General features: G+C 41.4%; 2 protein-coding genes, 2 long non-coding RNA genes and 1 pseudogene across 11 annotated transcripts; 2 read left to right on the plus strand and 3 right to left on the minus strand.

Annotated features, from left to right (window-relative positions):
* Positions 1–1,245: 1,245 nt before the first annotated feature.
* LOC117761105 lies at positions 1,246–18,716 on the plus strand. Its single transcript, XR_004613785.1, has 3 exons — positions 1,246–1,382; positions 1,931–1,936; positions 18,702–18,716. It is a non-coding gene; the product is annotated as an uncharacterized LOC117761105 (long non-coding RNA).
* pfkfb2b (6-phosphofructo-2-kinase/fructose-2,6-biphosphatase 2b) lies at positions 1,262–11,008 on the minus strand. 8 transcript variants are annotated; one of them, XM_034584717.1, is made up of 18 exons: positions 10,703–11,008; positions 10,269–10,361; positions 9,504–9,629; positions 8,601–8,697; positions 7,549–7,615; positions 7,321–7,395; positions 7,013–7,069; positions 6,780–6,904; positions 6,413–6,620; positions 6,172–6,318; positions 5,833–5,937; positions 5,584–5,713; positions 5,444–5,506; positions 5,298–5,362; positions 3,682–3,867; positions 2,418–2,440; positions 1,685–1,760; positions 1,262–1,602 (listed from the first exon to the last, which is right to left on the minus strand). In XM_034584717.1, the coding sequence occupies exons 2-17, from the start codon at positions 10,336–10,338 to the stop codon at positions 1,691–1,693; spliced, it is 1,614 nt and encodes a 537-aa protein (XP_034440608.1). In that variant the 5' UTR covers positions 10,339–10,361; positions 10,703–11,008; the 3' UTR covers positions 1,262–1,602; positions 1,685–1,690. The 8 variants fall into 8 exon arrangements, with proteins under 8 accessions (XP_034440608.1, XP_034440606.1, XP_034440610.1 ...); XM_034584715.1 differs by having other exon boundaries at positions 1,262–1,760; XM_034584719.1 differs by lacking the exon at positions 2,418–2,440 and having other exon boundaries at positions 10,703–11,007.
* Positions 10,763–11,784, plus strand: LOC117761106. The gene is made up of 2 exons (XR_004613786.1): positions 10,763–10,873; positions 11,350–11,784. It is a non-coding gene; the product is annotated as an uncharacterized LOC117761106 (long non-coding RNA).
* Positions 11,465–19,348, minus strand: phtf1 (putative homeodomain transcription factor 1). The gene is made up of 17 exons (XM_034584713.1): positions 19,031–19,348; positions 18,741–18,897; positions 17,946–18,002; positions 17,796–17,865; positions 17,462–17,620; positions 16,780–16,969; positions 16,482–16,602; positions 15,575–15,757; positions 15,216–15,461; positions 14,856–14,984; positions 14,475–14,744; positions 13,481–13,612; positions 13,289–13,375; positions 13,029–13,184; positions 12,776–12,871; positions 12,324–12,449; positions 11,465–12,156 (listed from the first exon to the last, which is right to left on the minus strand). The coding sequence occupies exons 2-17, from the start codon at positions 18,768–18,770 to the stop codon at positions 12,136–12,138; spliced, it is 2,073 nt and encodes a 690-aa protein (XP_034440604.1). The 5' UTR covers positions 18,771–18,897; positions 19,031–19,348; the 3' UTR covers positions 11,465–12,135.
* A 1,228-nt stretch (positions 19,349–20,576) lies between these two features.
* LOC117761102 lies at positions 20,577–21,821 on the minus strand (annotated as a pseudogene).
* Positions 21,822–23,823: the final 2,002 nt, after the last annotated feature.

Consider the following 23,823-nt stretch of genomic DNA (forward strand, 5'->3'; position numbering starts at 1 on the left):
ACCGTAAGTCCCGTAGTAGATGAAACCCCCAGTTTTGTGCTGTGATTTAAAAAAAAAAGAATTGCTCTAGATCTCCTGTCTTTACAGTATTTGGCAAAATACTTGTAATATTAACACACTGTGAGAAGTATGAAATAGCATCACATTTAAATACTATCTAAATATGTACTTCAACTTTTAACAAAGTTTATTGAACCATGTCAAAATTCATCTGAAGATACTGTTATGTAGGATTGTACAATACCATATTAAAAAGTACCTATATTCACTTTTCTCATTAAGCAGAACGTTCCCCGAACATCGAACCCAAAGAACTGAGGAACATCGCAACTTTAAACCTTTTCTCCAATTCTACTAAACAATTGTTACTTGAATCTCTAAGCTGTCGTCATCTGGAGTGGTGGTGTTAGTCTATATATATGCAGTGCTTGAGTATATGTGCTTAGTTACTATGAGGTCATCTTCTTTATTTCATTTAGTTCTTTAATAATATTGACAAAGTTTTTCATATAACAAGTCACAATACAATGAAAGTCAAAAATGATCAATAACAGAGTTGAATGCACAGATTCATCTTTCTCTGATATTTCTATGAGAAAAAACAAGACTCATCGAAACTCAATTTTATTGTCGGCTAAAAAGGCACAAGGAGGCTGATTGGAGCACGGCAATAACTTATCAATGATCAAATATTACACAGTCATCCAATGAGACTTTGCATTAGTAAATAAAAAGGCTTATGTTAAGGAAAAGTTAAGAAGAAAATAAACGTTTGCAAGAAGCAAATAAAGCAAATTCTTTGTTTGATAACATGAACAAAAGAATCTCAACAAATTAGCAATCACACCTTTAGTGTGTTAAACTTCTGTTGCACAAATCCCTTCAAAGAACACATAATGATTGAATATGTATCATTTAGAGCTGATTGAGACACATAAAAACATTGTGAACAGCAGCTTGAGACAGAAAGTTCAATCTGTTACCTACTGCCTGGACAATATGTCAAGTACTGTGAAGTATTTTCTAACAATGCTTCTATAACAGAGGGATACATGTTTATACAGCATTTTAATCTTCCTTCAGAACCCTGTTCAGCACAATTTCTCAAATCTATAAGACGAGACAACACATGATGGCTTCAGATAAGAATCACAAGTGCAAATGTTTGTCTATAAGATGAGCGGATTTATATTATAAAAAGTTTTTACAGCATCTACTTTATAATATGATCTGTTTGCGAATGTAGAAATTGATTTTTATCATAATAATGTGCTTGTATTGAGAAGAATAGAGGAGCTGATACTGTAGTGTATGTAATGATCAGTAAGGCTTTATACTATTTACAGTACAATAAGGATTAGTTGCCAGTTGTGTTAAACACTGTGTTGTGTTGTTTTGTTGATTGATTTCTTGTAGTGCACATGCAGAAGAGTTTATGATACTAATGATAAGGCCTCCAGGTCAAAGCCTCAGCATGCAGAGTAAAGACAAAGACAGAAACTGCAGATATAAAGAAACTAAAATGACCTCGTGTCCAAGTGAACTCGTTTTTTAAACACAAACTCTTCTTTGACTTCATCCTCCTCTGACCACGATTTCCAAAAACTGTAGTTTAAAAATACTTCTTTCCATCTTCTGATTCAAGATTGAACCCAAAACTTAATTTGCACCGTGGAGAAACTTGTCATCTTCACTCAGAAGCGGACACAGCCACCAGTTTCCTCGGGGCTGTCAAAGTCGATTCCTTCGCACAGGGACTCCTTGAAGAGAGAGGAAACGTCACTGACACTCACAGATTAATGCCTCACAGCAGAAAATACTATTAGAGGAAACTAATTGCGGCCCAGGAGTCTTAAGTTCCTTTTTGGAAAATTGGGTCATTTATGTGGAGTGCGGTTAAACGGCTGCAGCACTGGAGACTGTTCATTAGCACATTGTCTAAGAAGAAGTTATTAATTATGAATCACTTTTCTGACCCTATGTGTGATTGCTTCACTTTAATCAATACTGAGACACTTTTAAATAATCATAATATTATTATTAATACATTATATATGTGCACAGCAAAGTGTAGTTACTTGTTTATCATTTTACCTCTTTAAAACATATCTAGGTGTCGGACAAATGTGATAATCAAATGCTTTTAAAGAAGCCACGTTTTACTGTCGCAGCCATTTATTAAGCTTCCAAAGAATCAGTGTGCGATAGTCGTTCTTGATAACGCCGCTGAGATGAAACAACATCGACAGCAGCTTTCTGAGTGCAAAGGTGATGGAAGGTTGAAGAAACCAAAGTGCTGGAAAACCATAAAAAAACATGAACAACACTGTGATAACGTATATTGAGATAACATGACTTGAACAATGGGTTGAATTATGGGAAAGAAAATGAAACCAAGTCCTTCAAAAAATACTCACAGACATCTGCCTCCTATTCGGGGCTGAAAGACGGTTTCGGAAAGAGAGAGAGAGAGAGAGATGTGGAGATGGGCTGAAGCACTGTACCCACAAGGCAAGGCCAACAAATACACAACAAATACACAACAAATATACTTCTGAATATGCATTTGTGAATAAAAAATATTTTTTAAATAATTTTTTAAATCTCTAATCTACATTTTATATTAACTTCAAATTGCAGTTAAATCTTCTCAAATGGATTTCAGTAAAAAAAAGAGTTGTAGAAAAGAGTGTAAATCTAACTTTTTTAATTTTTGGCAGCTAACTATATTTAAAAAATGTATGCCGATATATATTAAAAAAGTGAATTTGACAATGATTCCTAAGATTGTTCTCTACCTTACAGTATATAAATGATTAGTTGGTTATAGAAGAGGCTCATGAAGCGATTACTACTCTTAAACCACCTCTACTCCACATAACCTTTAAATTAAATTAAATTTCAGAAGAGTAGAGGTTTGACTGATAAGGATTTTTGGGGGAAAATGCCGAAAATAAGGAATAAATGTTTTCAGATACTGATATATCGACCAATACAGTATATATATATATATATATAATTTAAAGGAATTATCAAAGACATCATTATCAAACCCTGATGAAGGATACATTTAATCCAGGCTTGATATTTTACAGATTTACTGTAAACTTTCTGATAAATAACTACAAATAAAAAGAAAACACAAATACAACCAAATATAAAGAACTTGAGTTCAGAAAATAAACATTTTAACGTAAAATATAAACATAAATCGTTTCTGCATTGTTCATTCTGTAAAATAAAGGTTTTCATATTTGTGAATAAGGCTCATATCGGCCAGGCTCTATTAATATGTGTCATATATGTTCCGTGTATGATGTCTAAATGTTTGTCTTTTATATCTTTTTAAGGCTCAACTCATCGGGAGCGTTTCTCACCAAGAGACTTGCTGTTCTGCATATTCAAGCTGGAAACAGACCAGTGGTGAAGCAAAGGTCATGCAAGACAAACATCAGACGGCCAAGAAACATTCAAGAAAGAGAACAACCTCTTCCAGACCCGACACGTGACAGAGACACAGACATGAGTTCCATGTCAGTTTCAACACAGACACTAAGTCATCGAGAGGATCCAAGACTGACGGGAGACGGACGCCAAACACACAACTGTGGTGGGAGGTGACTGACTGAAGTTGATGGAGACATATTTGAAGGGGGGGGGGGCTGTAACTCTTTCACTAACTTGGCTTTGCCGTCCCTCTGGCATCAGAGCTGATGGCGTGGGGGCAAGTGGTAGCCAGGGCGGGTTGCCCGCACTGTAGAGCCTGGGACGCTTGACCTGGTCGTGACTGGACAAGGGAGTGTAACTATTCCGCCGAGGTATGAGAGCAGAGTCCCTCTGGACTTTATCCTGGTAGGAGATGAAATGCTGCAAGATGTTAAAGGAAAAACTAAAAGATCTGGGGACACCTGATCACAGCGTAACCATCCTCTCCACATTGACTCGTGTTAACAGGTTCAACAACAGAAACCAATTCAAAGGAGACACATCATGATTTTCAGTTTTTCCTTCCTCTCCCGTGTTATATTGGTTTTAACCTCTGCCAAGGAAGTTATGTTTCCACCTCTGTCTGTTTGTTTGCAATATTATACAAAAACCATGACACGGATTAGCACAAAACTTCATAATAATTCATGGATGAAAAGATCAGGCATGTTTAGGGGACTGATATCTAACAGTTGGTGCAATTTGGTGAAGCTTGATTGAATTTAAGGGGACTGTTAATGAGTGTCATTCCAGTTTGTGCATGTAAAAAACCTGCAGTTAAAAAGATCAAAGTCCTCAGTGAAGGCAGCTCCTCTCCCCCACAGACAACACAGCTCCTGAAGCACCTAAAGCTCCTGAAGCTCCTGAAGCACCTGAAGCTCCTGAAGCTCCTGAAGCACCTGAAGCTCCTGAAGCTCCTGAAGCTCCTGAAGCACCTGAAGCTCCTGAAGCTCCTGAAACACTCGTCAGTCTGGCTGATACCTCCCCACCATCGTGATACCCTGTGGCATCACCATTCCCTACATTTGCATAATGCACGTCCAGCACCTAGTCCGGCACAACTGCTAATAAAGTCAGGTGAAGCGAGAGCCTTGACCAAGAGTGGGTTAGCGGGCCAATCAGAGCAGACTGGGCTTTATCGGGAGGCGGGGCCTTAAAGAGACAGGAGCTAAAACGAGGTGTTTCAGACAGAGGCTGAAAAGAGGAGCTGCAGCAAAGGACAGTCTGAGGAAAGTGATGCGTTTTCTGAAGATTAGAGCAAGTAAACCTTTTCAAGTCATAACACGAATTCAAATTATGACCCTGAATATGTCTCCTTTTACCGATAGAATAAGTAAAGCACAACCCTGACACACCTTCTTCATTAAAGGGTGTAAACCTTTAAAAGAATCAAATAAGCTTAAATACAGCTTTTCATTCAAACATAACCAGAGCGATGGTAATAATGATTATTTCAGCCAAGCAGGGCAGCATGATCAGCCAGGGCTTCAGTCCATAAAATATAAAACATTTGATTTCATTAGCTGAGCTGCAGGCAGGTTAAAGATTTAAGGGACAGGGATTAAAAAGAGGGAGTTAAAGAAGCAAGGCCTCACAAACAAGCATTAAACTAGTGGATTCAACAAAGATGAGCCTGTTAGACTTTGGATTAGATGTAGTGGTTTGCTGATTAATTGTGAATTATTTTTGATGTGAGTCAACAACACACACACATACTTTACACATTACACGTCTGTGGCTTTAATTCAACAATGGTGAAATCACATTCATGTAAAAAATGTGATTATTCAGCTTGAATGAGAGGAACTTACAAGAGGCCGGTCTCGATGTGTGTTCACTGCCTCCACGTTAAGATAAAACAGTTCCACTTTGCAACCTGGACGATAGGAAACAGAATATTTCAATAGATCAAAGGGTCATAGGGTAAAGTCACGTGTCCTGGAGGTGAAGGACCTACCATATGCCACAGGTGTGAGTTTGAGCACAGTGTGCAGCGGACACTTCATGTACGGCAGATCTTCTGTGGGAAGCACAAAACACAAAGTCAGTATCTGTGTGTCCATGTGTCCTGTGTGTGTTTTGTGATCATTCTTTTACCTGCACTCTTGTCCAGGAAGTACGCCAGCAAACATCGCATCACGGCCTGGTGGCAGACGACCAGCACGTTGCCCTGTCTCTCCAGCTCCATGATGACCGGCTCCAGTCGCTGAACGAGATCCTGGTAGGACTACAGAGCCAGAGAGGACGATTTTAATGTAAATGTAGAGGTCAGTGTTTTAAAAAAAAAAATTCAACCTGATTAACATCTGTAAAACACGAGGGGATGGAAGGAGTGGGCCAGGTTACCTCTCCTCCTTGGTAGCGATAGTGATACTTGTCCTGGTCTCTCAAAGCAAACTCCTCTGGGAAAGTGTTCTGGATCATCTCATAGGTCATCTCCTCACACACACCCTGAGGAGGGATATTACATAAAGAAAAGAATATTCATTCTAATATCAAAGACCAAAGTAAAGTAAGCAGAAGCACTTTCACTGCACATAATACAAAGAAAGAAGTGCTTCAATTCCACATATCATACATAGAGATTGTTTAAAGACAGTAGCAGAACATTTTAATACATAAAGATACTTTATGAGAGATTCCTATCATTTCAAAATGTGGGAGGTCGGATGTCGGGGTACTGACAGCGTCGATCTCGTTGAGAATCTTCCATTGTTCATAAGGAACCCCGAGCTCCTCCGCCGTCTGGATGGTTCTTCTCAGTTGACTCGTCCAAACCTTCAAATCCGACAGTTGGTGCTCCTCGATGAATTCTCGCAGGGCGTGGGAGAACTGGGAAACGAGAGAAACACAAATCAACAATCATCATCTAGATATCCCAATGAACTAATGAGTCTTGTGATTGGTTCTTTCTCTGTAATCGTACCTGTTTCCCTCGAGGAGAAAGCTCGGAGTCTCCCCCGATGCGGCCCTCGACGTTGTGGTTGCTCTCTCCATGGCGGCACAGGTAGATGGAGTGAGAGTGCACGTGGATGTTCATGAGGTAGTACACGATCTTGCTCTGGATGTAGTCCTGCACCCGGTTCACCAGGAAACGCCGGCCCACGTTTATCACCTTGATAAACGACAGGTCCCTGCAGGGGGTGATGAATCATAGGGGCTGAACTAAACATTTGTTTACTGACGCCATCTAGTGTTTATTTTCTGAAGTGCAAAAATGACAGGACGCAAACTGCTATAAAACCTGTAATGACCTATTGAGATAGAGAGAAGCAGATATTATCAGCTCTTACTTGTCGTAGTTGTCAGGATCTAACGGTTGATAAGTGACCTTGTAGCACTCGATGCGTTTGAGGAAGTCGTCCATTACTCTCTCTCTGTGTCTCTCAGGGTAGTCGGGACTGGACACCTTCACTTCCTGCGGCAGGTATGCAACACAGTCAGACCATGTGATCAAGCAGCATGGTTTTTACATAGCAAAGCAGACACTGGGAATATTTATAGATTATGGGTTTGAGTGACGAACCAGAATATTAGCAGCTATCACCTCAGGGTCGTCGCACACCGACTCCACGAAGAACACCTGTTGGAGAGATGTCAGAGGTCAACGTACGCTAACGTGAACACACACACGTACGACTAACACGCAATCAACAAATCTGAATCAGACATTAAAGGGGCCCTGTGGAGTTTTCTTGGTAACATCTAAAAGTCTGATCACGTTCATCCTTTCACGTTCAACGCTACATAAACTGTGAATGTGAATTTCTATTAAGTCCAATTTCCAAAGACAAAATAACAGCAAAATATAATAAAAAACACTTTCAATCTTACCTTGAATGCATTCTCCTTCACGAAGGCTTGAATGAGGTCTCTACGTTCTCTTGTTGTGTTTGTTGCATCAAAAACCTGAAAAACAAGAAAATGTGTATAACTTGGACGTCCTTCAGGATTAAATCTGTCCTAATGTGAGATGTGTTGCTGTTCTAGACATTTCAGAGCTTTAGGAAATGAGCCGTCACAGAGACGCAGAGAGAGACAGATGGACAGATGAGTCCTCACCGCGATCTGACCTCCCTCCTCCGTCAGGTAAGCCCCCACATCCTGCAGAGCTACAAGAGCACACTGTCTGCGAGGGAGGGAGGGAGAGGGAGAGGGAGAGGGAGAGAGAGGGAGAGGGAGGGGGAGAGAGGGAGGGGGAGAGGGAGAGAGAGAGAGAGAGAAGTACTTAAGTTATAAAAGGTATCATGACAAATTGTTAAAGCAAGATAATCCAAGAAAAAAGAAAAAATGAGCACATGCACATATATCAGTGAGATAAGAGTGAACCTAAAATGCCAGGTTTACGACCAATACTGCAGCCAGCCACCAGGTGGCGATCAAGATAATTTGGCTTCATGTCGAATATCTTTAGATCTATTGTCAAAACCAGGGTGATGTCTTCCACCTCTTTCTACACTAAAGTAACCAGCTGCTGTCTGAGGCTTCATATTCTGCAGACACAAGATTATCAATCTTTTCATCTCACTTTCAGCCAGTAAACACATTTAACTAAATCGTATTCCTTTAACCCACGTGCCTGAGACCCCGAAGATTAAAAAAACAGGGACAAAGTCTTTCTCCTTTTACAGCAGCAGTTTGATTCAGGTTTAATGTCGGTGCGACACCCGGGGGGGGGGAGGTGTCAGCTTCAGAGTGACAGCAGCAGCCTGTTTGATATCTAGGTCACAATTCAGCAGTGGGATGCTGTCAGGAGCCTGTCACGTTTTCATGAGACAAATTCCATTTCCACCAGATACGACCGTGAGGGGAGAGAGGCAGCTGTACTGTAATTAGCAGTGATTTTTTATTTATCTGCAGTCTAATAACATGAACACTGTGCTGCCGCCGACTCGATATCGACTGCCTGCCTTTTAAGAAAAGAGCTTAGTCACTGATGCAGCAGGGGAGGCTGCAGAAAACCAAACAGACTCGTGTTGGCTGAGAGAAATGTGATAATCCAGACAGTAGAGATGCTCCAGCTTCTCTCACTGTGACACACATGATACGTTAATGTGCCAGTTAACGACTGGACGAGAGCACGTGATGAACACACTGGTGGAAGGGGAACTTACTTCCTTATTTTCATGGCTGCCTCGTTGTCGTGGCGGAAGAAGTCGTAGGACTTGTACGCTCTGACGGCCTCCCTGCGGTACACGCCCAAGTTAAACACTGCCAAGGAACAAACGACATTCACACTCAAGTCACTGCAGAGTTCATTTCAACTATTACAACTCAACTGATGCTAAACTCTAACATACAGTACATATCGTATTTTTTATTACACTTATGCTCTAATTGCTTTAAACGGTTTGCCATTTTTTTGCCCCCAATTCAAATGTTCCCTTGTAAAATGCTAAGTTAAGTATAAAAACAAATCCTGAATCTTCCCCTCCAGCTCTTTCTGGAGCCGTGTCTCATCCCACCACCAAGTTTTGTGGGAATCAGTTTTCTAGTTTTTGCATAATCCTGCAGACGAACACACCGATGGAACGTTCCCTCTTTGGCGGAGGCAACAACAAATTCTCCAAGAGGTCGTTTGAATGATCTTTCAGTTGCGTTTCGACAACAGGAACTTTCCTCTGGAACGAGGAACTTTTGCTCCTTGTGTTTCCACCGCAGCGATCAGGGTCTGAATAAAGGGTAAATCTTTTTACCTACAAAAAGTAACCCACTACTGTAATACTTGACAAAAGTACGTTTCATTTCTTGCAGCAAATCCTTGACTGGTTGATTACTCCAGCATTTGATTTCAGCAACCATTTAAAAAAAATGTGTAGCTGCGTATACAGTTAAAAATAAAAAGGCAGTATAGTGATTTAACTACAATACACTGTCCTAAAAAGTTGAGCATGGGATCCATGTACTACACCTGACAACAGGAAGGTCAAACCCTCTCTGACTTGAAATATGTGAACTTTAAAAAAAAAAAGTTAAAGAGAAGTACAAAGAGGCTTTTGTCTCGAGTGGTGCTGGACCTTTGGTTGGGACTCCGATCCAGTTGAGGTACCGTGTGAGTTTCTTTGACATGTACGTCTTCCCTCTCGCAGGCAGGCCGATCATGACGATCACCGTCGGGGAGTTTGTCATGTAGGAGGCCCAAGCTGCGCAGGAGACATATATTTATATTATATTATATTATGGTCACGTACATTTATTAAAGTCCTACAATGCATTATTAAATAATAATAAAAAAGCTTTATAATGAGAAGAAATTAAGTAAAACAGCAAATTTACATCTTTTGCAGATGCAGATTTCCATCTTTTAAACATTTTTATATCTTGAATAGTTCGATATGTTGCTGCTGTAATACAGGAATGTCCCAGTTTTGGATCTATAAAGTAAATCCCTCTAGTCCTCTATCCCACCTTCCACCTCCCTCCAACTTAAGTCCACATAATAACTAGGTCTGCTGGACAAAAATAATTGAGTCTCTCTGGACAGAAACACAGTTTATGTGGAGAACTATGTGGAGAAATTAGAGGAAGAAAAAACGTCCTGGGAGAGAAAAGGTCATCTTCTTTCTTAAGGGCGACAGCAGGAGGAGTATTTTTATATCACTTGTTATAATCTAGATTCTTTCCTTTCCTACTGAGATTATGGGCTGGCGTCTAAATGGAGGCGCTTGAGAGACAATGACTGAATTGAGTCCAACGGGAACAACACACGGTCTTAAATTACAAGCGCACCTGTGGACCACGAAGCAGTCATGCAGCAGAATCTAATGGAGCAGTTCACTTACAGCATTTCTTCTCCCGCAGGTCGGATTTCTTGGCCTCTGCGGAGCCGTTGTCCCTCTGAGAGCTGGACATGATGTGGTCTCAGTGGGCAGCGCCTGTGGGAACACCAGGGAATCGAACGTGTGAGGCGGGGGGGGGGGGGGGGGGGGGGGGGGGGGGGGGGGGGGGGTGGGGGGGGGGGGGGGGAGGGGGGGGACAACAACTGGAAACCAAAACACACGTGTGGTGTTTCTGACTTTGTGTTTCCCTGGCAACACGGACCGACTCTGCCACATCATCCGATGCAGAGAAAAAGCTTCGGATTCACAAACACACACACGAAGAGTATTCCCTCACTGACTGAGTTCATGCGGCAGAATTGCAGCTTTCACTCAATCCACTGAGACATGTTTTCTATCAGCATCTCACTCAGTGTTTATCAGGATTTATTTCTTACCTGATCGCTGGGTGAACGTGACGAGCACAGCTGGGCGGAGACACATCTGGACACGAGGGGATCCGTGGGTCTGCCGCACCGGGAGTTTGCGCGCACCGCAGCGGGCGGAGGAGCCTCTCCGGTCGGCCTGTCCTTGGTCCTCCACCTCGGCTCCGTCAGCTGGAGCTGGAGGTGTGTCTCCGTACGTCACATGTCCCTGCGCCGCCGTAATGTTCGTAATAGATCCGGAGCAGGATGCGTCAATGGCGTAGATCACGTTTAATAATTCAAATTATATTCATATTTTATTAATACAGCAACAAATCACAACATACTTTATCTTAAAGCACTTTAAATAATAATTAAAATAATATTAATCACCTTCATCATCTTACACTTTCATTTATTTATTCATTTTTATCTCCATCTTACTGCATTAGCCCCAAATTGTTTTTTAATTGCTTTTTTCTATGTCTGTCTTTTGTGAATCAATCAATATAAATAAAGTTTGATTTATTGATTCACTCACATTTAGACGTTTTCAACCACATCTCTGAAGTTTTTTATATTGTTTGTTCCGGACCATGGTGTCATGCGTTCTTCTGTACATAGCTGGACATATCATTTAAGAGGGTTCTCACATAATCTGCATTGTGGACTAACATCAGCCATTCCTGGGGGCCCCTCTCAGCTCAGGGCCCCAAGTATAGCTGCCTGCTTTGCCCACCATGCTGCCACGGCCCTGGATGGAGCAACAGCAATGAAAACCTGACGCCAGCCTCCATGGATGAAAAACAATTTTATTCACTTCTATCAAAGAATTCCTTAACCCTCTTTGCATAGTTATTTTGTTCAACAATGGTCCTCGATACAAAAGGCAGATAGTGGTCACAGAGTCATGATTTACAGGTACCAGTACAAGTGTAAGTGCTAAAGCAGAAACCCCCAAATAAATAAACCCTACTTACAGTCACAATATTTCCTCGTTAAGTACAAGTACAAAAGGTTAAAATCAAAGCTGACACCAATGAAAGTCTAGAAAGCACACAGCTTGTTTTATAGTTAATTATATTATCATACTGATGAATAAACTATCCGTTATCTGTATTTAATTATTTACATCTCACACATCTGTACAAAACATACTTGGAAAATTTAGATGCAACAGAAGCCTGAAATGACGTCAGAGCTCGACTCAGGAACATTCAAGGGTCAAAGGTTAGGCAGTGGGTTAGTGGATTGGCCGAGGGAAACACCAGGTGAGGAGCCAGTGACGGCGTGAGAGCGATTGTCGGAGCGTCTCAGGCTGATGAAACGCAGACAGATGTTGGAGTTGGAAGGCACAGACGATGAATATACTGTCAGTAGGTTTGCACGCTTTTCGTAGCTGAGACAAAGATCTCTGGTCTCCAGTGTCCGACGTTTAGTGGTTTTGCCATTTTGCCGTTTTCACATTAAGGCTTGATTTTCCACAGCTGAAAATGAGACGGACACATTCGTTAGAGAAAGAAGTTCACGGTCACTTACCATAGCAATTCCCCCAAAAGGTTTATTTACAAAAACAGTGTCATGAAAACATTAAGCTGTTAAACAGAAACCAAGGAGCTGCTATTTTAACATTTAGAGGAAGGAGTCCACTCACTCTGATGTTGAAGCCGAGCAGGTCGCTGACCACAGCAGACACAGCGGACAGGATGACCACTCTGGTGATGTTATAGATCAGAGGGTTCACTGTCAGACCCAGAAGTCTGAACGGAGTATCCAGCTCCTGATGAAGGGAAGCAGGGATAAAATCAATCTGAGGTCACATATAGAAAAGTGAACAAAAGCACCATAGGTTCCTCCAAGTGGGTCTCACACTGAGAACTAACTATTTTCTGTCTAGCCAACATGATTCCTACTTTTTGAACAGTCTTTAACGTTTGTAAGAGTTGTATTATATTTTTCATTTTGTCTCATTTTCTTACAAATAAAAGAAAAACATTCAAAGGGTTTTTGTTCTTCATGGAAAACTACTTAGTTGTCAATGAAAATCAATTTAATGTTCAACAGTAAATCAAGGCTGAAAAACAAAACAGACAAACTCATGCTCACCTTCATCAGCTTTGTAGCCAGTTTCAAAACATTGTTCACGATCCCGAGTTCTTCTTTCTTATTGGGCTTTTTCTCCATCTTGAGATACAAGTTGATCTGAAACCAAGAGGAGACTGTTTGACCTGGTGATTTATTTAACCCGGCACTGACCCACACTTTGATATTAATAATGAATCAGCTGACTCATCAGAGTGTTACTCCTAGAACTGATATAACCTGTAACTCCACACGTTCTGCAGCCTCGGCTCTTTACCTGCTCAGTGAGCAGCACCGACGAATTGCTGTATTTGCAGTTGGTCTCTGAGCCCAGTGTGGCCAGCCGCAGCAGAAAGAGGATGAGGGAGGAGCCCCACACCATCAGCTCCCAGTTTGTCTGAGACTCCAGGAAAGTTTTGTGGCTTCGCAGGAGCTGAAAAAGAGCAGAAGCAGCAGCATAGTTGATATTTGCAGTCCACAGCACTTTGTAAGAGGTTTGCGGAGCATTATTAAATGTGTGCATAGATATCGACTGACCTGGGCACAAATGATGAATGAAATTGAAAGCGCCAAAAGGAAGATGGTGGAGACGATGACATCAACGGAGCGCTGTGGCCCTCGTCTCTGCAAAGAACAAGAAACGTAGTGATGCACCATTGGAAACAAAGACCAGTCAGTGCCCTCTAGTGGTAAAACAATGAAGCCATAAAAGAATAGGAGAATACAAACCCTGAGAAAAGAGCGAAGAGACAACCACATCTTTATGTTCTGGACTTTCTTCAGCCGGAAATGAGGGATCTCAGATTTCTTGGCCTTGCGAGCTGACGTGATGTGGCTGAAGTATTTGGCAAATACAAGTCTCTGTTGAAATGTGGACAAACAGTAAGAGATACTGAGAAAGAGATAGAATTTCACAGTCCTGCAAAGAGGAAAGTAGGCAATCGTTTTGTCTGTGGACACTACCTGCTAAATGCCACTAGAGGGAGGCATGGGTGTATAAAAAGATGGATCAACGTGTTTGACACAATCTGGATTAAGTGCAATAATTTAAAAAAGGTACAATCAGCCGTGAAAATACAAATGATCAGGGATTAACCTTCAAAATCCTGAGGCTTTATCATTCTGTTTATTTAAAGGCTTTTAGTAGATTCATATATTCTTATATTGTTATTTTTAAAGTAAGCAGTTAATCACAAGAAATCTGTCTATGAATAGGGGAACAAAATATGAGCCTTAGTGAAAAACACTGATTGTGCAAACTGAAAAAATAATATTGATAGATTTTGTCGCTCCTTCTTTCTTCTATTTGGGATTGATCAATAATGATCATTTGGAACTGCAGTTCCCATAATGCTTTAGGGGAATGCAAGTAGAAAGTATAACGTTACCATGGAGTCTGTATTTCTTAACATTAACAGAACAAGACAGAATAGATATTAGAACGTCCTGTTTGTGCTGATGAATGTAACCATGGAGACAGACTATAAAGACTATCACAGTATTAAAAACTTCCAAACATGAGGACTCATGACTCTCGAGGTGATGAGGTGCAGTCAGGTTGAATGAGATCAAATCTAAGTTGTTTAAATGAAGAGCAGTATAATGATAAGATGGTAAAACCTCAGATTACGATTGTTACAGCTTTATTACAGAAGCCACAGAGGTTGGACAGAACTAATAAAGCACAGTAGATTTCTTCAGACCAAACAAAGGGACCACTCACCTGTTTGTACGTTCTCTCCGCCACACACATCATGAAGAAGAACAGTCCGGTGAGGCAGACTCTTTGCACTGTTGTGATGAAGAAAAAGGCGTAGGCCTTGACACTATGCTGCCCGACCACCTTTTGCGCCAGTTCTGTCAGAGCCAGGGAGCTAAGGCTCGACATGTCCAGATGCTGAGCCAAGTGGAAGGCGAGTGGAAGCAGTGCCAGTGTGGCAGTCATGAGGCCACCGAAGACAAGGTAACCCATGCCCTGCTCCACTAACTTCACCTGTTTCCAGGAGAGAGACACAGGAGACATGTTGTTTGCTGATAAAAAGCTGCAGCAACTCAGACAGACAAGACTTTTGTTTTAAATCAGCACAAAGAGGAAAATGTTTACCCGTGTGAGGATGATCCCACTGATCTCCAACACAGACATGTCTGCTTTCTTACACTCGCCCTGCTCCCATATTATGGCACTGACACGGTCCTTGGATGGATGACAGGCCTGAAGCCAGGAGAGCTGGCTCTAAAACAGGAGCACAACAGATAACATCCTGTTAACAGATGGTTTCTAATGTGCAAAATCATTAATGTATGTACTATATGTATTGTATGTAGTGTATGTATGTACAGGGTGAGGGTTATTAAATGTTAAATGTTTGCCATTTCAAATTTTTTCACCAAAAACGTGAATATCTTTGGATTTTAGGCAGTAAAAACTATTACTTGATTAATCAATTGACAGATTTTGACTTACTCCGGTGATCCCCTGCTGCAGGTTTTCATCGTCACTGCTCAGAGTGGTGGTTTGTGGGAGAGCCAGGCCGGCGTTGTACCTCCCGTTCCCCTCACTGTCACTGCTACCTGTGGTGGCAGAGTCGGGGTCTTGGAGAAGCTCCTCCCACATTGTGTCGTCGGTGTCAGAGGCGGGACGAGAGCCAACGCTCGGCCTGAGACGCTCCACCTCTCGCGGCTTCGCCTTTTTGGAGGCTCCGGTCCCTTCCTGCTCTCAAATCAAACAGTGCATATTAAAAACAATGAATTTAATTGTTGTTGTACATTGAACATTAAATGTACCTCGACTTTCATTGACATAGAGTGAAATGATACGTTTACCTGAGGTTTGGGGTTGGACTTCAGCTTTCTCTTTCTAACAGAAGACACGAGTGCAGATGCAGCAGGGTGTCTCTCTTGCTGAGCCGGAGCATTCATCTGTTCCACAGGTTGTATCCCCTCCTCCTCCTCCTCCTCCTCACTGGAGAACTCATCAGATGCCCCAAAGCCAGACCTTCTTACGTTCTGCAAGAGAACATGAGAACACAAACACAGAATCTTACGTTAATCTATTCCAAGACACAAATACATAAATACAAATTACATCTTTTTATCTGTTTTTTTTATGCATTTGTAAATTACTTAAAATAATAAATTAAGCATCATTCCTGTGGTAGAAATACATTTTATAATGATTCATAATGACAAATCATGCTTCAGAACTTCTTTTAAATCTTTAAAACTTTTCTAACAGTAAATGTTTTTACAAATGAATGACATTGGCTCTTATTTATATTGACTACCTCTTTTTTATTAATATGATCTCAGATATTATATTTTTCTAGTTTTCTCAGCTCATGTTTCGTCTTTTTCCTCATTTTATCTGCTGGTGCTAGTTTTTCTTCGAATGCATCAGAAGGCATGATATTATTTTTACTTTTTAAAACTGCAGTAACTCTGAAAACCATCCTGTACAGCGATAAACAACATAACAAGCACATCCAACAATCTAATGAACATGAATGATATTAACCAGGAGTAAATACGACATTAACGAGGGTTCTAATATCGATCAGAAGCTCTGGTCGTGGTTGAGGAGGATCATTAATTGCATTGATCATGCAGGTGTTCATTTGTATCATTAATGACTCATTAATGTTGAGACAGGAAGAATAAACTTTCAACAAAAAAATACTTTGGAGGAAATTAAACATGAATTCAGCTCAGTTCATCAACTTAAAGACCGTACCCTCCTCTCCTCATTCCCGTATAGACGCTGGCTCTCTTCAAACGGCCAGGGCCCCGGCTGTGGTGTGTCCGCTCTGTTGTTCTTTTCTTCGGATTTTTTCACCCCTCTGCTTTTCTTCGGCCTAATGGAGACAGAAAAAATAACATTCAAAGACAAGAGTTGGTGAATGGAGCAGATACAGTATACAACCACAGGAGTGAGAGCATGCCACAGCCAGGTAGAGTCTATCTGTCTGCATAATGTGTGGGTTTATGCAGAGAGGTGAGAGTGTGCACTGCCTAACAATGAGAAAAATCACCTCCTTCTGCGCGCAGGGCTGGTGGTGCTGCTGGTGCTGCTGGCAGCTGGACTGCCCGAGGGCCACCGGCTGGACTCAGTCGACACAATCTGGCAATGCACAGTGCCCAGCAGCAGCATCAGACAAATGGGTCCAAACACCTCGCTGGCACTCGCCCCGGGGACCTCCAAGTACAGCACCACCGCTGCCACTGAGGGGAGCAAAGCATTTGGAAACAATAAACAACATGGTCTCTTAGGGGAGACATTATAACAGAATGCTCACTAATGAGATCTTCCTGCTGCTCAGGCGTAACTGGGCCCAGAGAGCAACAAATGCAGACACTGACTTTCGGCTGTAATAGATTTAAATAAAAGTAAAATATCAAAAAGTCCGTGGATTTCAAGAGGTTCAGGTTCAATATTTTATAAATGTCAGAGTCTTTAAAAAAAAGAGTCACTGTGTATAAAGTCTGTAAAATAGATGTTTTCATATCAGAAAACTTCAGCCAACCAATAAATCAGTCGCCTCTGGAGGTGAGACGACATTTTTCATTTTTACAAGACACAAAAAAAACACAGTATAATGAGGAGTGTGTTACTTGAGCCCTGGGTCCTCTCATAATGTCAATGTTTAAGATTCAGAGCCTTTTCCAATAAAATCCAGCCCAAATATGAATGTGACTGATCAGAGTGATTCGAACCTTGCATGAAGTAGAGGACAAGGATACATGAGGAGATGGACCTGGAGGTCACCTGGATCCACCACTGGAAGAAGAAGGGGAACAGCAGCACTCGGACCAGACCTTTTCGAGTCAACGCTGCCCACGGACTCTCTGGTTTGGCTTTGCTGAACGTGGATCCTGAGGGTAATTACAAATATGGGTATATCTCACTACACACTAGACAATCAATTGTTTTTTATATTTACAGCCTACTCCTCTGTATTTGGTGAAGAGTTAAAGGTAGAGGAACATACAACTACATAGGTGAGCAGAGCGTTGCAGGTTAAGTAACAACAATATTATTTATTCTTACCTCTTACTAAATCAACATCAATGAGGTCTTGTTTGATGTAACAGGTCTTCTTTGGTTTGCGGTCTAAACCCTAAATGAGAGGACACTTCAATTCAGTGGTAATTCACATATAAATAAATCCAATCACTGTTGAATTTGTAGGAGTCTCACATTTAGATCTGCCTTCTCAAGAGATTTCTCCCAGACTTGTTGATCGTAGGCACCGATCTGTAACAACAACAAAATATAAATAAGTTCTATGAATAAATATAAAATACATTTGAGGTTAGGGATCAAATAAGGTTTGGCATCTACCCCATGACACAAGCATGGATGTACTGTGTGTATGTGTGAATCCATGTGAGTGGAAGAAGGATTTAAACAAATGTATGCGTGTGTAAATATATTTTGTTTTCATATAATGTTTACAAAAACATGGGTTTGTATATAATGTGAAGCTACAGACTGACATTTTATATAGACCTCATGTACAAATATATGCAAACACTTGACATAAACACGATACTTTCAAAGACATTGCAGAGAGATAATGCAAATAAAGATCAACACATTATATTAAAACATACATAAACATAATATACAAATATATACACACTCACATAATATAAACACTACATGCAGATATGTACAAACACTATATGCAAACACATACAAACACTTTATAAGAATATGTACTAGACTAAACAATGTTTATCTAATGTGTTTGATATATATATTCACGTTTGCCATATTCGTATTTAAACTAATTTTACTTTATTCTATTCTTTATTACCTCCAAAGCTTCTGGTACATTTCAGTTGGATAAAATAACGGGTGTCAAACTGACAGACTGTCATTGCACTGATAACGTGTTTACTCCTACACATTAGATTTTTTACGTTTAATACTTTATATCTTGGTATTGAGTTTGTTGTGCAGATGTGAACGTGCTGTGTTCCACGTTACCTTCTCTTGGTACCAGGCGATTCTGGCCATTCTGGTGCGGAGCAGCGAACCCAGAGTCAGGTCATGTCACTCGGATCCTCGGGCGGAGGCAGCGGGGGAAGCGGGCTTCTCTCCGGGATCGGTCATTAAACTCTGCAGCGGCTCCTCCACATCGAACCTGACACACACACACACACACACAGAGAGAGAGAGAGAGAACAACAGTTCACATCCAGGTGTGTGGCATCTGTCAACAAACGTGGAGGTAAACAACACAGATAGCGAACAGCAGCAGCTACACAACCACTCACCTGCAGCGGAAACAACACTCAGCACAAACCAGAAGAAAGTGGGAGCATCACAAACTGTAAACACTTCAGATTGAGCTCCAGCTGTTAGCATGCTGAGCTAACGGCTAACTGCTAACCTGTGCGCTTCACCCCCCGAACCACCGCGTCCCCGGCGACATTCAAAGACGTGCAGCCTCGACGCTGCATTTAAAAACGTGTTTTCCTTTCCTGCGCGTGTTGTTATTCACGGACACGTGTATTCCTCGTTTACTTCACTTCTCTAAACTTCACTGTTTGTTTGTTGAAGCTCGTTTTCCGCTTTTCATTTCCGGGGTTTGTTGTGTTGACAGTGGGTTTGTTTAGTCCCTGGGTTTTGTCTGTCAGGCGGGACTTCACCGTTTAGTGTCGGTGAGATTATCAGAAAATTAATGTTTAAAAGCTTGATTGAATTAAAAGTTCATATTTTAACTCGATCACTGATTTATGTAATGTAAATGTGTTACAGCGGATGGAGGGTGCCGCCTGACAGGCTAATCTCAGAGCATAACATACCCACAACACTTATTCAACCAATCAGAGCTAAGCAAGAGAAGACATGAACATAATGGACTGTAACTAACTATTATTTTGTCTTTATTAGTAGATTTAATATTAGATTTTAATAATTTTTCATCCCATATAACTCCATTGCTTTGGAAATGTAGACAGTGCTTTTCTTTCTTATAATTTATATGTTATATTAGTTTTTATATAATTTTATAAAAACAAAATGCATATTCACTAAATGTGAGATTTTCCTTTATAATTTCATTGCACATTCTAAACCCTTTATTTTAATTACCCCTGCCTTAATAGAGCATATTTTCCTTGTAATCACATTTGATCCAATATTAATATTTTATCTTTATTTTATTTTATTCTATTTAATGGGCTCAGTGCTGTCGTGTTCCAACAGTTTGCCCCCATTGCAACACCAACCCTAATACAATTTAGAGAACAATTTTTTGCCTTCACATGGTCAGGTCTGTATTCAACTTCTTAAACATAATTCTGGAACAGATTTGCTCCACACTTAACTGCCTGAATTCAGTTAAAAATCAGTGTCAGGAATATATTTCAGATGGATAAATTCCAAATGCTGATATTTAATGTATGTTTAACGGTCACATTTTAAGGTTTGAAAATAACTGAACCAGACTTTAAAGCTAAAACTGATTCTTGACACATTAAAACCTACACAATTCCCTGAAAGGACAGGTCAATACTTGTGGTTCTATCTTTACCCAAATAGCATTTTGCAATCCCAAACACAATCATACTGTCACAAATAAAGACAAAGAAAAGCAACAGTTTCTCACAACTAAGAAGCTGGAACAAGATGATGTTGACTTTGTTGCTTGACGTTGAGAACTATGTGTTTTTTTTGTTGCTGCCATACAAAAGGACCACAAACTACAGAGAGTTCAGTTCAGACACCTGTGTATTTATGATTCAGATGAAAATATACACTCAAGAGACGACAACACTGCAGACACTTGTCTCTGTTACTTTGTAAAAGGTCCACCGCTCAGCTAAATGACAGTCATCTGTGCACCGGTGCTCAAAATGATAACGTCTGAGAGAACAACTCTGCCGCTGCCCTGCAGGTGCGTCAACAGCCTGTCAGGACAGAGAAGTGGAGTCATTTGTCATTCGACTCCTGAGTGTCCACTGATGGCTGCTCCTGCTCAGATGCACATATGATCTTGGCCTTGACCTTCTTGTTGGAAGACATGATGAAGTAGGGGCTGAGAGTGGCGTAGCAGGAGGAGAAGAACACCTTCATGTCAGGCACCTCCGGTGACACCTTGGCCACCGTCAGCATGTAGATCCAGATCACGTTATCAATCCCGAAGAAGACCACGTACAGAACCACCAGGGTGATCACTGTTTTGGCCGCTCGGGTCTCCGCTCCACCGCCGTGAGAACGACGGATCCCTCTCACCTTGCGGCTGTGGTGATGGAGAAGCACCAGGATGTAGCCCGCTGGAGCCCAACATCAGGCCGACAACACAAAATCCCTCACAAAGACAGCCACCCCGTTGATCACGTAGGACAGGTTGTCTCTGAAGTCAACATGACAGAAGCCCAGGTTGAGGGTAAACCGCGGGGAACAGTGCCGTTACGTGGCGCCATGGAGAAAGAACGGGGCTGCGATGCACCATGGCCATGTTGAGGAGCCACAGCCCTGCAAAGGTTGGGAGGACCAGGGAGGGAAGTGCAGGCTTTCAACCTGGACAAACGGGGCCCAGCGGGGGCGACGGTCACTGACTGGAACACACTGAGCATGCAGGTGATGCACACCGACAGAGCCCGTCCGATGCGGTAGGCGTAGAATCACCACCTTACAGCGCCGTCATTCAGCAGATGCCTCAGCCCGAACAACGGTCAAGGTCTGAGGGACGCAGCGGGTCAACAGCATCATCAGGTTGGCAAAGGCCAGGTGGCACAGATCATGTCCACGGGAAGGATCTTGGGTTCGGTGTAGATGATGTGGCCGCAAGCCAGCAGCACCATGGCGTTCCCAAAGATGCCAATACCTGTTTGCAAGAGGAAGGAGACCCCTTTGATGGTCACACACAGATCCATGACATCAGTGGCCTGCAGCGGCCGTGATCGGCAAAGTAGACAGAGAATCAAATCTGTTACAAACAGGCAGCAACAAAACGAAAAATCTTGACGTAACAAGATGTTCTAGCTGTGAAATGATGCTCACCTGAAGTTGCAGAAGAAAAGTAAAGCCTGTTGTGCGTTACCTGTTTAATACCCTGTGTAATTAAGATTTATAGTCTACGTTGCCCCTTGAGACCATTGGCCAACATTGCAGAGTTCAGCCCAGTTTGGCAAATTAAAATAAACATTAAATCTGAAATGGTCTCAGAGGGCAAGAGCTGCCAGGGAATTCAGTACCACTGCAGGATACACACAACCTTTCATGTCTGACCTTAAACCAATACAACAATAATCAGGTGCACACATATGCATGGAAACCTTTTTGCATGCTGTAATCTTTCCTCCTCAATAGAGGATGGGGGAGAAAATCTGCAGTCCTTGTTCTCCAAAGTTCATTCGATGGCCTCTTATCATATTTTAATATGATGTGAGGCTTCAGCCATCTGGGTTGAATAAATCACTTCAGCGTCTTCCACAGCTACAGCAGTTAAATTATGAAATCCCCTCTTTGTGTTTCCTTGACAATGTTTCTGTGCTGAGCTGCAGCAGATGGTTTGTAACACAGGTACTAAAGAACTCAGAATGCTGAACTTAGGAAAAGCTTAGGAACATTTAGTTTTGCACAGGACAAGGACTGTGGAGTTTGTCCTGTATCATCTCCACTGCTATGATTAACACTCTACTTGGTTTGAAACAGTAAAAGTCACAACAGGAAAGTGTAGAAACACAGAGAGGAACTTAAGCAACACAATAAGGAAACATAACAAATCTATATATACACATGCTGTTACAACTCCAAGCTGAGGGAACCGTACATGTGCTACAACAGATTTCTACCCTCTAACAATAATCCTCAGACCAAACTCTGGAAACATGTCGGGATGAGACATTTTAAGCACCAGTGTGAACAGGAGAAATTATTACAGAAAGCAACGGTTTCTGAAAAAGTTAACCAACCTTTAAGTTTTAATGTGACATCCTAATTAACTTGAAAATATTCCCTTTTATTTCAAGGGAGAGAACTATGTTACACTCCAAGGACCAGCTTAATAGGTATAATAAATTAGAGTGGGTTCTGGTTTAGAGTCAGATGCAGAAGCACAAGTGTGACGTGAAACTTTCAACAAATGTGCGTGAGTTTCCAGATCGCCCCTCTTTTTTCAATATGAATCACGATTGCTCCAGACACAGCATTTAAATTTCAATGTTGGGAAAACTGTCATAGTCATAAAAAGTTACTGAGATAAAATACGAAAAAACATAAGTGAACTCTAAACTTCCTCCAGCTGTTAAGTTTCTTTGGACAGAGAAAACAACACGTCAGTCTTCTGAATTGTTATAAACGCTTAATTCCCCCGTGGAGTTACATAAAAAAAACTAAAGAGTTAAACAACCCCTACGGAGACGACAGTGTGAGGTTAATATTGATGCACAATGAGCCTGATGATGCCTTGACTGAGTCATCAAGAGGCTTTTACGTGCACAGCTGGTGCTTCCAGTGCACGCTCCCTGCCTCCTCCATGTCCTGGGAGCGTGTTAACAGACACAGAGGAGCGAGACAATTAGCAATATAACAAAACGTGTCTGTACTAATTGGGGGCACAGGGACGAGCAGCTATTATTCATTAATGTTCTTCACTCTCGGTGCTGACGTGTGCTCGAGCAGAACTTTGCAACATGTACACTGCAGCATCTACTGTAAATGTCAAATAAAAAATCAACGTATTGGTCAGGAATCATCTATTTTGTGGCAAAACTCAGATTGTGAGCGGGTGCATTGGTGTTTGATGAGCATCATGAGACGTGTTATCTCCCTGTGTGTTTTTAACATGTTTACAAGTTCGGAGAGCTCATTAAAATGGCAAGTTCAAGCATGTCCTGCTCAGGGGGAAGTCATCATGTACAATGTGCTGCAAGATTCTTAAAGGAGACTTCCCCCTCTGGACACTATTCATTTAGTTGGTTACGTATGGAAGATGTAAATAGATTTTCCCACATTACACTAATTTAATTTATATATTTTCAATAACTGATTCATTATAATAATAATTATCTTACATTATGACACTACAACCAGAATATTCAATTCAGTTTGCTGTTTA

The sequence above is a fragment of the Hippoglossus hippoglossus genome, chromosome 5 (assembly GCF_009819705.1).
Source record: "Hippoglossus hippoglossus isolate fHipHip1 chromosome 5, fHipHip1.pri, whole genome shotgun sequence".
NCBI classification, from domain to species: Eukaryota; Metazoa; Chordata; class Actinopteri; order Pleuronectiformes; family Pleuronectidae; genus Hippoglossus; species Hippoglossus hippoglossus.